The sequence below is a fragment of the Leishmania donovani genome, chromosome 30, assembly GCF_000227135.1.
Source record: "Leishmania donovani BPK282A1 complete genome, chromosome 30".
NCBI lineage: Eukaryota > Euglenozoa > Kinetoplastea > Trypanosomatida > Trypanosomatidae > Leishmania > Leishmania donovani.
The window spans coordinates 249,795-264,452 of NC_018257.1; the positions used below are offsets into that span (position 1 = coordinate 249,795).

Consider the following 14,658-nt stretch of genomic DNA (forward strand, 5'->3'; position numbering starts at 1 on the left):
GACTCGCTCCCTCCCCTGGCCATCATGGACCGCTTTCATTTCTTGTCACTGCATTGCCTTGTGTGTGCAGGTCGAACGCCTACAGCCGCAGAAAACAAAGCACACTTTCGTCTACCCACGCGCACTCACTCCAAAAGAAAACGGATTCGCACTCGCTTCACCATTCCACTATTCCCCGTTTCGTTTGTTTCTCTTAGATCTCTCTCTCTCTCTCGTACAGAGCCCCTCTCGGTCTCTTCACTTTTATCATCATTACCTCTCCACCCCTCGCATCTTTCTCTTCACACCTCCGCCCTTTTCATCTGTTCTGTGTAGGGTTGTGTCGTGTACTCTTTGTTTTACCTGGAAGTGGCGCTGGAAAAAAGGTTCTGCATCAACGGAAGCGACGACAAGAGCAGCGTCAGAGGCAAAAGACAGAAAAACAAAGGAAAAAAAAACAGACGTTCACATACGCCTTTCCATCCATCTTTTTCTTTCTCTCCTTTTTATTGACGCGACTTTTAAAAACTGTTGTTTCGCCTCCGACGCATCTCATGGGTCTGCCCGCTCATCGCCAAACAGCACCGCTCTCGTTTCTTGCTTCTACTCACACGAGACACTCCTTTGATCAAGCCCTCATATCTTTGTTCCCTCTTGTGTGTTGTGGTCAGCTCGCGTGGTTGCTCCTATTTCTTTTTTTCCTCTTCTCGTCTTCACTCGATTGTTTCGGCAACAAACGCCTTCAGCACCACCCTTCTCCCCTCCTTCCCTACTGTTCTTCTGTTTCTTGTCACTCCCACTCTTAGCTTCCTCTCTTTGGGCTCTGCGCCTCTTCCGGCTTTCTTCTTTCCCGCTCTTCTTTTTTTCCTTCACTCTGTTCGCTGCGTGCTGTCTAACCTTGATTCAACACCAGCAACACGATCCCTTACTCGCGTCCCTTCACACACACACACACACACACAGGCTCGACAAGAGAAATACAGAGCCTCCATATTTCTTTTATTTGTCGTAGTCTTGCCGATCGTCTTCACTCTTCCTTTTCTGTGGTGAAGCACCAGCTGCGCACTCTCCTTTCTCTTTCTTACCCTTTCTCCTTTTTTTTGCTAACTGCTTCTGTGTCGAAGGGTGCAGCGGCTTCTTTTTTTTTCCTTACCGCTCGATTCTCGTCTCTTCACTGGCACTCCTGAAGCTCCTTGTCCTTCTTCTTCACACACATACACACTCACCGATACACAGACAATACAAAGAGAAGCGCCTGGGAACCTGTGACTGTGGCGACCTCTGGTACTGTCGTTTGTTTTTAGTGCTTGCACTCGTGAGCTTTTGTGCGCGCGGCTCCCTTGGCTCGTTTTTGTTTGATCTGGGTATCTGGGTCCGAGTCTCTGTTTCTCCCTTTTTCGGTGCACACAGCAGATTCCTCAACTTCGTAGTCAGGCCACCCTTCCCCTTTTTTCAACTGGCCAGACTGCGTAAACGAAAGGGCGACGAGCTTGACAGCCGGAAAGCACAGTAGACACTCACACGGACACAAAGGATAGGAGGCATGAGTGGTTATTTGAAGGTGCTGTCTCCGGACGGAAGGTGGGAGACACGTTACATTGAGATCGACGACGCCAAGTTGCGCATTTGGAGGACAAAGGGGGACAAGGAATCCAGTGCGGCAGTGGTAAAGGAGCTGGACCTCAAGTGTGCCACCCTGCGCGAGGTGTCAGAGCCCAACACTTGGGCGGTGCAGCCGGAAAAGGCAGAGGCCACATACTTCCAAGCAGACGGAGAAGAACGAAAAACTGAGTGGATGGACACGCTGCGGCACTACAACTCGAGCAGCTCCGCGTCCGAGAAGGTGACGCTTAGGGACTTTGAAAAGAAGTTCGTGCTAGGCAAAGGCTCCTATGGCAAGGTATTCATGGTAGTGAAGAAGGACACGGACAAGTGGTACGCTATGAAGGAGATGAGCGCGGAGAAGATGCGACAGGCGGAGATAAAGGCGCCGTTTGCAGAGCGCATTATTTTGGAGGAGATCGACCATCCTTTTATCGTTCACCTTCACTACTCGTTCCAAGAGCAAGGAAACTTGTACATGATCCTGGACCTACTAGCAGGCGGCGAGCTTTTTACCTACATTGAGCAACACGCTCCACTCGATGAAGAGGTCGTCAAGTTTTACGCTGCCGAAGTCGCCCTGGCGCTCGGGTATCTGCACAGCCGCAACATTATTTATCGCGATTTGAAGCCGGAGAACGTCGTCTTTGACCGTGACGGGCACGCCTGTCTAACCGACTTCGGGCTCGCCAAGGCGAACGTGCACGAGCCGAACGCTGTCACATACTGTGGCACGAACGAGTACCTGGCCCCAGAGTTGCTGAAGGGTGTGCCGCACGGCAAGGCGGTAGACTGGTGGTCCCTAGGGCTAATGATGTGTGAGATGCTTTTCAACGACCTCCCTTTTTACGACGAAAATCCGATGCAAATGCAGATGAAGATTTTGACGGAAGACGTTGCCTTCCCACCCCACATTCAGATCACTGAGGAGACAAAGGACCTGATTCGGTGCCTGCTGAACAAGAACCCCGAGCGCCGCCTGCAAACGTTGGAGGCGTTCAAGGCACATAAGTGCTTTTCAAACCTCGATTTCGGTCTTCTAGAGGCGCGCAAGCTCAAGGCGCCGATAACACCCGATCCAAACCCGGCCCACAACTTCGCGAAGGAGTTTACGAGCGAGGTGATTGTGCAAAATGAGTCACCGTCGCAGGCGGTCGTTACGCTGGCCGGCTACACCTACGATAGAGACTTGTCAGAGCAGGAAAAGTCCCCCTCCCATTCTCCCACAATAGCAGAGGAGCTGCGGCAACGTAGAGCATCGATGAAAAAATCTACCAACGGCAGTGACGCTGCTTCTCCTCCCGTGACAGGTGAAAATAGGACGTCGAACTCCAGCCCAGCTGGGGCGCCGACGAAGCAAGCTGCAGCCGGCCCCGTAAAGAAAGTGGAGCACCACATTCCCGCCAAGGTGGCGCCACAAGCCGCGCGGAAAAAGCTGACGGGGAACAAGAGCTTCGATAAGCCCACGAAGTAGCCGCAACGCGGTATTAAATGAAACGAGCTGGGCACGCCTCTCTCTCTATCACCCGCAGCGGGTTTGATTACTGCTGCCAGCGTGCGTGCAAGCGGTGGGACGGGAAGGTACTAAAACGGCGGCGCTGGTGGACCGATCTGGCCGCGCCAATGGTAAGAAGCGATCACGAATGGGGGGAACAGTGAAGCCGGGTCGGGCACGCAGTACTGGAAGGCGTGGAGGGCGAGGTAAGTTGACGTTGTCGAAAGAATAAATAAACTCCGCAGACCATTCCCCCTATCGGAGAGAAGTGTGCTGGCTCGGCTCACCGTCGCCACTGCGACAGCAAACAGCCTTTCCACGCTGTCTACCTTTGTGGCTTTATCTGCCATGGATTGACCTCTCTCGCTTGTTCTTGCCTCCCTCTTTACGCCTTTGCTTTTTCGTTCCTCTTGTGCTTCGTCTCTGGTTTCTGTTCTTGTTACTGCCCTGCCGCCCCCCTCCTCCTCTGCGTGCTTTTACCTCTCTTGATCGCTGCTTTGCTCAGGCCCTCTCTCTGCTTCTCGTCTGCCGCCACCCCTCCTCTGTCGGCTCTTCAGCCCTGCCCCCGTTTCTCTCTTGTTTCGTTTAAGGGGCTCGCTCTCGTGCCTCCTTTCTCTTTCGCCGGTCTCGGCCGCTGGCCGTTGCTGCTCCCTCGCCTTTCGAGGGAGGGCAGTGCACGCAAGAGAACCGTGATCGAATGGTGACAAGTGGTCGCACAATAGAAACGTATGTTGGCGTGTGTGTTTATGGTGGATGCGCGAGTGCTTGTGTTAATGAACAGCTTTCTATCGCTCTTGTGGCCATAGCACCCACAGGACCACACACACACACACACACACACACACACACTAGCCATTGCTAGAGACGCAGCTCCCCAAAACCAAGAAAGAGAGAGCGCACACAGCCGCATCACAGGCCACAACGACACTCTCAGTGTGTTCCGTCCGCCCGCTTGTCTCTTTATCTTCTGGCTCTGCTTCCTCCCTCTCTTCAACTCCCCTCCATGTCAGCGTGGGGCAGTCAAGCTTCTCCGGCTGCATCGTCACTTTCCCTTTTCTTACGGTCCATTCCTACGCGTTTTTCCTTCCTCTTTTCATGTTCGCGCGCGTGTGTGTGCTACACAGCGCTCCTTCTTCCACCTTTGTTCTCGGTCTTGCCTTTCTACATGTTTTTTTTTCTCACCCTCGTTTTTTCCCGGTTGCGGAGGCGCTTCATGATTCGCTTGAGCGCGCATCGTGAACTAGTGTGGCTGCAGAGTGTGTAGGGCTTTGAACCCTTTTTCTTCGTACATTCGGTTATTTTTCTTCTCTGAGTCCTCATCCACCGACTGGATCGTGCATGACTCTTGCGGCTATAGTGTGTGTGTGTGTGTGTGTGGCGGCGCCGGCTGTGGATAGTTTGCTCTGGTGTGGTGTACGCGTGCAAAGATTTGGCGTTTTGTATGAGTTAAGGCACACCGACTGATGAGACACTTGCGTGCGGGCGCTGGACGGTTTGCCTTGCACATTGCACTGTGTGTGTGTGTGTCTCGTATGCCTGTTTTGGTTTCTACCTCTTCGCTCCGTGGCTGTGTTTTGTGCGTCGTCAGATCTATTTCGTGCACCATACGCTTTTCCTTTTCCTCCGCTCTGCTGTTCTTTCCTTCTCTTTTCCCGCACTCGTGTGACCAGAAAGGGGAGAGTTAGCGATGGAGAGCCCGAGAGAGAGAGAGAACGGAAAGGAGAAAGGGATAGTCTTCATTCACTTGAACGTTCTCTCTATACATTTTTTTTTGTTTTACTGAAGTGTGCCAGCACTCTCCGTGCCATGCTTTTGCTTTCTTCTTCGTTGGATCCTCTTGCGCGTTCGTCTCTTGTTTGCAGGATCACACCTCGGGCTTGTCTCGCATTTTAACACACTCTCCCTCTCTTTAAAATCTGCCGCTGCCCACCTCTCTGCTCGCGCGAGCACAACGCACCCTTATGAGGCGTCGGTGCTGCATCCAAAAGGACCGCAGGCAAGGGTTGCAGGAACGTCGGAAACACCTTCACTTTCACTGAGTGGCGAGCAGAGGGGCTTAGAGTCGAAGACAACATTCTTGTTGTGGCGTGACCTTCGTGCTCGCCCACTGTCCTTCTGCTTTTCTCCGCATTCCTCTGTTGCTGCCATTGCAGAGGCAGGGAGTGAGGAGAGAGGCAAAAAGCCGAATGAAGGAGTCTTGCTCGCTGCTCTTGCATGTGCGCGTCTTTTCGTTGGTTGTTGCGCCTCTGTCTTTAGGATCGATTTCGTATAGGTGCGTGTGTGCGTGTGTGGTTGTGTGGGCACGTGCTCGTGTCTATGTGAGTTTGCTCCGCGTTGTGATTCACTACCTTTCTTCTCTGTGTGAAGGTCTCTCCTTTTCGACTCGCTTTTCCGTTCGCGTTTTCGCGAAGGTGAAAGGTGCGAGAGGCCGCTACGCGGTGAAGGCAACAGAGCAGTGATAGCATTGCACGACTCTGTGTGTGCCTTGCAAGCCTGTCTATCTGTCTCTACGTACGCTTTTGTATATGTGTCGTCGGAGATGCAAATCTGCCGGACAGCATCTCTCTCCTTTTCCTTTTCTCCCGCCTGTGAGTAAAGAAGAGCTTGTTTTTCGCTTCTCTCTCCTTTGTGTGTGCTGTGCTGTGTGTGTGTGTGTGTGCCTACTCGTTTTTTTTCCTTTGTTGTCATCCCTCTTTTGTTTTCCCTCGGCTTGTTCTCTCTGTGTGGGCTGTTTCCCTTCCTCTCTCTCCTTCCACCTTTTCCTTTGCAACCCATACCGATCAGAGGCACAACATTTTTTTTTCTCCTCCTCCATTTTCGATATTTGGTGTCTCTTCCTTCGATACGTCTTACAATCCCACCTCATTCCACTTTTTCTTTTCATGAGCGCGTTCGTGTGGGCGTCTCCGTGTTTGCTTTCGTGACTGTAATGTGTGCATGCAAGTGCGTACCCATGTTGGACCCGGCGTTCTCTCTGTATGTGTGTGTGTGTGTTACTTCCTCCTTTTCTTTCCTCGTCTCATCAACGACCCCCTTCGCTTTTCCGCGGACAAGCAGAACAAAGAATACAGCAACGGAGAAGAGAGATGGCGCCGCTCTCTTCTCCACGAACAGAGAGAAAAAAAAAGGAATGAATACGTTCTTTTTTCGTTTTCTCTGGCGTGTGTTAGTGTGTGCGCGTGTGTGTAACGACTACTCACAGCTCTCTCTTTGTGCTTTCAAAGAGAAGGGCTTTCGGTGTTGCTCATGTGTGTTTTCCTCTCTCACGTTGTGTATAGGCAAGAGGGTAAGGCGGTCCACTTGACAGTGTGCTCTGCTGCGGCAGTCTTGAAGGCTCCTATTGCGCACTTTTTCATTATTATTTGACTTGCCTTACTGTTCATCTCTTTTTCTGCGATTCCATTGCTGCGCCGACGCGTAGTTTAATCCCTGCGCAAGTCATAGCACTGCACACCTCCCAACCCAGCGTTGTCCTCGCTCATGAGCCGGCGCTCCCTTCGCTTGTGTTGTAAACGTCATGACACACATACACACGGATGTATACGGAGGAAAGGTTGATAATGCAACCTTTTTTTTCCGGCATCTGCGGCGATATTGTAGAGGCCCTCTGCTACAACTAAAGAGCACTCTGCTGCAGCCCAAGGTATTAAGTTCCTTGAGCTGCGACCTCATGCACTCCCTCTTTCTCTTGCACCTTGTTTTGAGGGCCCCGTCGTAGCGGATGGAATCTAACTTTCCCCCATACTGCTCTGCTCTGCTTTCCGGAGTCCCATGGCTCGGCTCTCGTGGTGTCGGTGTCGCCGTCTCAGCCTTTCCCGTATTCATTATCGCTTGTGTGGCAGCCGGTATTGATTCTCGCGCGCCATGAAACTTTTTTCTTACCAAAGTAGCGTGTGCGGCACCCTAGTGCTTGCGCTGTGCTTGCTCTACTGCGTTCTCGCTGCGTCATCGACGCCGGCCCCCACTGATCTCATCACTGTTGCCGGGAGGGTGCATGTGAGGAATGAGGTTGTTCAGTACGTCGTGGTGCGGGTAGTGGACGACAAGACGGGCGTCGTGGTACGCAGCGCTCCTCTAGATGCTACGCGCTCGGTTAGTTTTGCAAACATCGCCTCCTCAGCTGTGTCTCTTGAGGCCACCGTCGAGCTGCCGGACCACTTGTTCGAGCTAGACGCATCTTCCTCTGTCCTCAAGAGCGCCATTTCGACTTCCAGCTCCACCACTCCTGTGCAGCTGACAATTTCCACCATCAGCAAAGCGGAGGGTGCGGCGCGAAAGGCACCGACTCCTACCGCCGGTAGCAGTGGCGCGTCGGCTGTACTCGCGCTGATGGCGCTGGTGGCGGGGTGGTACAGCCGTCACAAGATTGTCAGCGTGCTGGACATGCCGAGCCTGAGGATGCCAAAGCCGCGAAAGGTGATGGGCTCGTTCGCGTCCTCCAAGCGTGCCTCGATGAGATGATCGGTGTTGAGCCGGACCTGCAGCATGCTGGCGGGCCTCTGTTCGCGGAACTGTCCACGCGCCCGCGTCTCTACCTTCAGGCGATGAGCGACTTATGCTAGTAAGGTAAAGCGTACGAAAAAAAAAAGACAACCAAGGCCGCAAGTCTTAGCGGCGAGCGAATGGGAGAGAAGATAGCGTTGCACCCATCCTCGCTGCGTGGGTGACACCAGTGAATCCTTGCTCACAGGGCGAGAAAAGAAATGTGGGCAGTACACTGGACGCCACGTCGCATCTTTTTATTTCGTCCGCAAATCGACAAAAACTCCACGCAACACAAGGTGAAAGCACGGGCGTCTCATTGCAGTCCCCCTCTCTTTACCCGTGTGGCCTCTCTCATGCGTATGCCCAGTAACATTGCGTTGCGCCGGCGTCTCGGTCAACTTGCGTTCTCTCTCTCTACATACCACCTCTCTTGATTTACCTACTATTCCACTTGGGTGTCTCTAACAGCACGCGCAGCAGCATCTCAAGGGATCGCCGCACAGGACTGCGTGCGCGTTGCCAAGCAGCTTTGTTTGCATTGCCTCTCAAGGCACATGCGTCACATCCGCGACAATGAATTCTCACAACCGAAACATCGCCATTGTCAGCTCCGCCGCTTACGGTGCTGTGCTCTGCTGCGGCATGCTCTTCTTCCTTCTCGACACCCGCGAGAAGCACTTCTACATGCACCCATCCAAATCCGTTGCCGTGTTCTCCGTGCTCTGGTTCTCTTTTGCTCCATCGATCCTCTTTACTGGCGCGACGATCCCGTGGCTGTGCGCGGCGTACGGCAGCGAGGTCGCCGCGCTAGTGTTCGCCATTGTACCAGGCTGCATCTTCGTGCTGCTCGGGGTGGTTTGGCTCGTCGTGTATCTTTTTCACGAGCGTAACTCTTACTTCGTGGGTGTGCAGCACAGCGCACTGTGGGGCGGCAACATAGCGAACTTGGAAGCCGCCATTGGCGGCTCCGCTGCTCGCCGCTATGTGTATACTGCTGCAGACCCTGCTATGGTAGGTGGAGCCAAGGCTTTCAGCGTTGCCGACAGCGCGCTGCCTCGCCCGCACGGTGCGTTGACGGCAAGTTTCAGTGCCTCTGGGTTTGAGGACGTGGATGCCGTGATCACACCGGCCTCGCAGTGGCGAGGTTACACCGCCAGCCGCGAAAACAACATCCCGAGGGGCGCTGGTGGGTGGGCCGCTGACCGCGCGTCTTCGGCTAGCTGGTACAGGGGACCACTAGTTCTTCCCACCCACTCCGTCGATCAGTTGGAGCCCCCTTATGTTGTACAGGAGCGCAGCCTAGGAACTCATTATGTTGCCTAGAAGAGAGCTGCGCTAGAAGGTTCGCGCAGTGAGGTGCGTGGGCCTTTGCGCGTGTTTCCCGGCGTGGAAGTTTACTAGTTGTTTCACTTTTCGTGCCCTTAGATGAGAAGGTGTTTTCCCAGCTGAGGAGGTGGGTTGTAGGAGGGAGCAGGTCCGGTGGTCGAGGGCCTGCAGGAGGAAGCTCCGTCTCAGCAGTTGTCACTCAGCGCGGCTCCCTCACACTTTCCTCTCCCCTTCTTCTGCTTTCGTCACTACATCTACTTTGTGCTTCGCATGCAGCACAGAGAAGGAAAATGAGACACCGACTCTAACCTTCGCAAGGGCCGGTGCTTGAAGCTATTTTTTTTTTCTGTGGGCACTCATGAGCCTGTTGGAACCTCAGCGCACAACGCGCCAAGCTGCAGTTTCGGTACTCTTGCAGCAAGAGAGAAAGTGGGGAAGGGGAAGCTGCTGAGGCGACTGAGGGGAAGGCATGGGGAAGGTCACACTTTGCTCGTGCGCTTTACTGAATGTTGTCCAAGCAGAGTCAATCCGTCTTCCCCTCTTGCTATTTCTTGCGTTTTGCGACCGTCGCTCTATCCTTCTCTCAGCCACCCACAGATTGACTGACGTAGACGAAATTGCACACGCACACACACATACACACGTTGATAGAGGGGCTCAAGCCAGCCCGCTGTCATGTTCAGCTGCCCTTACATTTCTGCCCGCTCGTACCCCTCTTTGGTGATACTTTTCAGCGATGCGTCAATCTTATCTGCACCTTCTCCCCGATTCCGCACTATTCGCTTCGCCCCCGTCCTCCGTTTCTTCTTTGGCGCCCTTCTTCACTGGTTTTAATAGCTTTCCTGCCTGCCGTATGCCCATCACGCCTTTGTGCATCTCCCCCTTTCAAACTCTCCACCGTCTGGTGCACGTGATAAGTGAAGAAGAAAGGGAGGACGTGCCGGCGTGAAACATCTGCGTTGATTTAGCACACACATTCATATCGCACCGTCGCGCACGCACTGCAGGTTCCTTACACAAGAGCCTCTTGGTATTGGACAACAGGGTACACAGAGCAAAAGGAGACGTGTTTGTGTCGTTTCTGCGCTCCTCGACACTATCTTCGCCTTCCTCGTACGACTCGGCACAACGCCCCTTTTCCGCTGTCGGTGTCGCACGCCGGCCGCACTTGAAGCGTCGTCGCGGCTGCTCTGCTCTTTCCCCGCACGTGACGCCTGCGGTGCTCTCCTCTCTACGACTCTTATAGCTCGAATGCCGAGCAAGGAGGCGTCGTCGCGCAACCTGCCGATCAGCGGCCGCGACACAAACGGTAAGACGTACCGCTCCACGGATGAAATGTGGAAAGCGGAGCTGACGGGCGACCTGTATGATCCCGAGAAGGGTTGGTACGGCAAGGCGCTCGAGTACTGGCGCACCGTGCCTGCGACGGTGAGCGGCGTGCTGGGCGGCATGGATCATATCCATGACGTGGACATCGAAGGGTCTCGCAGCTTCATTGAAAGCCTGCCAGGCCACGGAACAAGCCGCGCGTTGGACTGCGGCGCCGGCATTGGGAGGATTGCGAAGAACTTGCTGACGAAACTGTACGCCGCGACGGACTTGCTGGAGCCGGTGGAGCACATGCTGGAGGAGGCCAAAAGGGAGCTGGCCGGCATGCCCGTTGGCAAGTTCATTTTAGCGTCCATGGAAACGACAACGCTTCCGCCCAACACATACGACCTGATTGTGATCCAGTGGACCGCGATCTACCTCACCGACGACGACTTCGTGAAGTTCTTCAAGCACTGCCAACAGGCTTTGACACCGAACGGGTACATCTTTTTCAAGGAGAACTGCTCCACTGGTGACCGCTTCCTTGTGGATAAGGAGGACAGTAGCCTGACGCGGTCCGACATACACTACAAACGACTCTTCAATGAAAGCGGGGTCCGAGTGGTGAAAGAGGCGTTCCAGGAGAAGTGGCCAACAGACTTGTTCCCTGTGAAGATGTACGCGCTCAAGTAGGAGAGGGCAGCAGGTGCATTCGTTTACTCTTTTTCCTCTGCTCCGCTCACGTCGATCAGCCACCCCCCTTCCCCCTTTCTTTGAAGGGCTCGTGAATGTCGCCTTTTCATGAAACAGGGGAGGGGAGGGCGCGGCGTCGCGGAGCGAGATAAGATGAGGCCTGACATGAACGGCTGATCACGTATAAGAAACACACCCACACCCACACCCACAGAAGAAAACGGCAAGCGAAGAGCACCGTCACAGCTTAGCTTTTCCTTCTATACGAAGTTGTCGGGGACGACAAGGCTGCAGGAGCGACTTGAATGCGCATGCGCACCTTGGCGCTTTCTCACACACGCGCATGAGTGAGGACGTGCCGTTGATGTGTCTTGCGTTTGCTTCCTGCGCTCTCAATGGGGGAGGGGGAGAGCCCGCGGCTGGCGTAGTTTTGTGCTTGTGGCGTCGTGCGGAGCGACGCCGCTGCCCGCAAAGTCCGCAAGCAAACCGAGAGCCTAGGAAGCGCCCCTTTTCCATTCTCGCTGAATAGAGGCACCGCAGCAGTCGCGCAACAACGAAATCGGTGCAGGGACGGCGCAACGCCGGCAGAGTCTCCAAATTCGACAGCACATGTAAGCGGTTCTATCTTGCTTCCACCATCTTTTTCTCTTCACGCCGGTGCTGCACGTGATATCTTCTTCCTTTTCTCTTTGCGCATGGACACAGAACTTTCATTGCTGCCTTGTACTGTCACTGTAGACGGGCACGGTAGGTGGAACTAAAACTATTAGCACCCTATGAAATACGCGAACTTGTACGACCACTACTGTGGCCGCTGCGCCTTGCCGTGAAGAGCGCCACCAGAAGTGGACACAACTCTCCGAACACTTGCAGAGCTTCTGCTTGGATTTTCTCCCCCTCCCCCACAACACACACACACACACACACACACACACATCCACACACACTGTTGCTAACGGATCGTGCTTATTTCCAATGTCTGCGGTGAGCGCCCGTCCGAGCCCATACCGGGATTGTCTTGGCAGTGTTGTCGTGGATGAGAACAGCAATGCGGAGGGACAGCTGTGCAGCATGGTCGACGCGATCATTGCAACGTCTACCCACGCGCTCCAGAAGGCCTCTAGCGACGTGAACAGCACCGACGCCGCGTTTTTGAAGGCGGCGTCGCTTTTCCAGGCCAATGGAATCCGCATTTCTCATGGCGAGCTCGGTGAGAATACTTCCAGCGCTGCAAGCCCTGCCGCTGTCGAGTCCGACCTGCGCACCCAGCTGGAGAACTGCCGCAACCTCCTCCGCACGGTCGACTGTGAGCGCCGCCGTTTGCGCAGTCAGTGCATCTACCTCCAGAAAGAGCATGAGCTTCGACGTGCAGAGATCCAGTCGATGCACCGCTACTCTACCGAATCGCATCAGCGCTCGCTGACGCTAGAGCGCCAGATTGCAGAGGAGCGCCAACACCGTAGGCGGCTGCAGAACGAGGTGGATGCTCAAACGCAGGAGGTCATGCGCCTTCGCCGTGTTCTCCGAGCCCTGCCAGACAACGTCTTGAGGTCCCTGAGTCCGCGTCATCCTGCCGACGGCGCTGCGGCGGACCTTGTGCTGACGCTGGCACCGGACCGGCGCTTTGAGGAGGCCTTTCGGGACAAAATGAACAGCATCGCGTACAAGCGACGCTATCACCAAGCAAGTGCAATGCATCAGGCGGCCCGCGAGCAGGTGGAGATGATGATGATGGAGCAGCAAGATCCCTTGCAGATTGCGGCGAGGTGGCCCTGCGTCGTTGAGGGCGTGTCCACCGTGGGCGCAACGTCGACGGAGCCAGTCGTGAAGAGGGAATGGCAGGGCTGCGGCAGTGGCGCCTCCAGCCTGTTCAAATTTCCGCCTCAAGGGATTGATGAATTGCGGCAGGCCGACGCGATAAATGCCACTGAAGCTGCGACGCTTGCGAACAGCGCACTCATGCACTCAGCGCTGGAATTTCCTTTCCAGCTACCCTTCACGACGGCCACCCCGAAAGACGCGTACATTAAATTTCTCATGTATCACTCCGCGTACGCGGAGCCGCTTACCCAGCTGCGCGAGCATGTGCTGAGGCTGAGCTCGCGCCTCAAGACAGCGCAGGACGCCGGGCTGCGCGCGCTATACACCACGTTTACTCAGGTGCTGCATCTCCTCGGATCCGCCCCTGCACGGGCACCGTGGCGCTCTCTCTACGAGCGCGAGATCGAGAAAATGCAACGCGCGCACCGCGACCTGCTGTACGCTGTGATCGAACAGGCGAACATGGCAGCCACGCAGATACCGGAGCTTGAGCGCGCTGGCGGTGCGGCTACGGCGCTGCGCGAGCTTGCCGGTGGCGCTCCGCAGCGCCGGGACGTGGGCTGCAGCGCGCACGAACTGACCACGATGGAAAAGTACAGGGCTTCCCAGCTTAAGGAGCAGCTGGATCACCTCAAACTGCACTCGCTCGAGGCGGAGGCCGCGGCACAGAAGGAAAAAGAGGAGATCGCCAAGCAGTGCTCCACTGCGCGTCAAGGCACCTTGCAGGCTCTGCAGTCCCTCAAGGCGCTCGCCAAGTGCGTTGTGGGGTCGGTGCGGGCTCACGGTGCCGCCGACGGTGCCGTGTATGACCCCTTCGCTCAACTGTTCGATCCCCTCACCGAGGAGGTGCTGGACGACCCGCGCCTCGCTACCAAGACGGCAGAGGCAACGGACTTGACCCTATCGTACGTGCGCCTGCTCGGCCGCAGCGGTGGCGGTGGCGGGCGAGGTAAAAGCGCACAGCGCCACCACGCGGACCTCGGGGCCGCACCTCTTTCGTCTTCGCCAACGTCGGGAACGGACGGCGTGCGAGAAGGCGCGCTCGCGAGCGTCATTGGCATTAGCCGCACCGCCTGTGGTGCCACCGCACCGTCGTGTTCTTCAAAGGCTCATTCTTCTCGGAGGCAATCGGCACCGCCAGCGGTGCCAGCGCTGCGCCACCGCACTCGCAGCAGCTCCTTGGGCTACTCAAGCCGTCGGCTCAGCTCGCCACAATTGCCACCCATGAAAAGCATCCCAGCCTTGTCGAGGGGGGCGACAGGCTTTCGCAAGCGCCGGAGCAGCGGCGCGGCTTCATCAACACACTCTCCTCGAGAAGGCGATCTTTCCTCGACAAAAGCGTTGGCCGCGCCCTCTCTTCAGAACACGGTGAACTCACCGAAGGCCTGCGCCAAGGAGAGCGGCCCTAAGCCTCAGCCGACTGTCGCCGTCATCGAGCTCGGCTTCCGTGAAGGCGATGCTCAACGGTAGCGATGGAAGGGGCATAAGACATGCTGCCGCGCGAAGCTGCACTTATGGGGATGTGCGTATCCGAGACATCTAGAATAATCCTCTCTCCATGCTTTCTCCTGACGGCACTAGATCATCTTTTTTTTTGTCTTTCTGACGTCACGTTTGCAACTCTTCCCACCTGTTCCCTTTTTTTTTTCCGCCGATGCTCTTGAGCATTGCATTGGACGGAAAGGGATGTGCGTGACTGTCTGTGTGTGCGCGAGTGTCTACATAGGGGCCCTCTTTTTCTCTTTTTCTGTCCCACTTGCCCTCTCTCTTGCCCCCTTCTCCTCCTCCCAGGGGGCTCTCTCCGACACACACACACACACACACACACGCAGAGACATGCTACAGGCGTACAGGTTTACCCTGCGTTGTTTTTCTCTTTGTGTCTCCACTCTTTTGCTGTTTTTCGTGGTCGCCGCCCACTTACTCTCCCTCTGTGGTGTTTTTCT

The 14,658-nt window shown here is 55.3% G+C and overlaps 5 protein-coding genes across 5 annotated transcripts; all 5 read left to right on the forward strand.

The window, feature by feature from the left end:
* Positions 1 to 1,522: 1,522 nt before the first annotated feature.
* LDBPK_300850 (rac serine-threonine kinase, putative) lies at positions 1,523 to 3,055 on the forward strand (the record flags this gene model as incomplete). Its single annotated transcript, XM_003862750.1, has 1 exon — positions 1,523 to 3,055. One exon carries the CDS (start codon positions 1,523 to 1,525, stop codon positions 3,053 to 3,055), a length of 1,533 nt encoding a protein of 510 aa, XP_003862798.1.
* A 3,885-nt stretch (positions 3,056 to 6,940) lies between these two features.
* Positions 6,941 to 7,537, forward strand: LDBPK_300860 (hypothetical protein, conserved; the record flags this gene model as incomplete). The annotated part of the gene is made up of 1 exon (XM_003862751.1): positions 6,941 to 7,537. One exon carries the CDS (start codon positions 6,941 to 6,943, stop codon positions 7,535 to 7,537), a length of 597 nt encoding a protein of 198 aa, XP_003862799.1.
* Positions 7,538 to 8,134: 597 nt separating this feature from the next.
* On the forward strand, positions 8,135 to 8,884 carry LDBPK_300870 (hypothetical protein, conserved; the record flags this gene model as incomplete). The annotated part of the gene is made up of 1 exon (XM_003862752.1): positions 8,135 to 8,884. The coding sequence occupies one exon, from the start codon at positions 8,135 to 8,137 to the stop codon at positions 8,882 to 8,884; it is 750 nt and encodes a 249-aa protein (XP_003862800.1).
* A 1,254-nt stretch (positions 8,885 to 10,138) lies between these two features.
* LDBPK_300880 (hypothetical protein, conserved) lies at positions 10,139 to 10,891 on the forward strand (the record flags this gene model as incomplete). The annotated part of the gene is made up of 1 exon (XM_003862753.1): positions 10,139 to 10,891. The coding sequence occupies one exon, from the start codon at positions 10,139 to 10,141 to the stop codon at positions 10,889 to 10,891; it is 753 nt and encodes a 250-aa protein (XP_003862801.1).
* A 975-nt stretch (positions 10,892 to 11,866) lies between these two features.
* LDBPK_300890 (hypothetical protein, conserved) lies at positions 11,867 to 14,182 on the forward strand (the record flags this gene model as incomplete). The annotated part of the gene is made up of 1 exon (XM_003862754.1): positions 11,867 to 14,182. One exon carries the CDS (start codon positions 11,867 to 11,869, stop codon positions 14,180 to 14,182), a length of 2,316 nt encoding a protein of 771 aa, XP_003862802.1.
* Between the last annotated feature and the right edge of the window lie 476 nt (positions 14,183 to 14,658).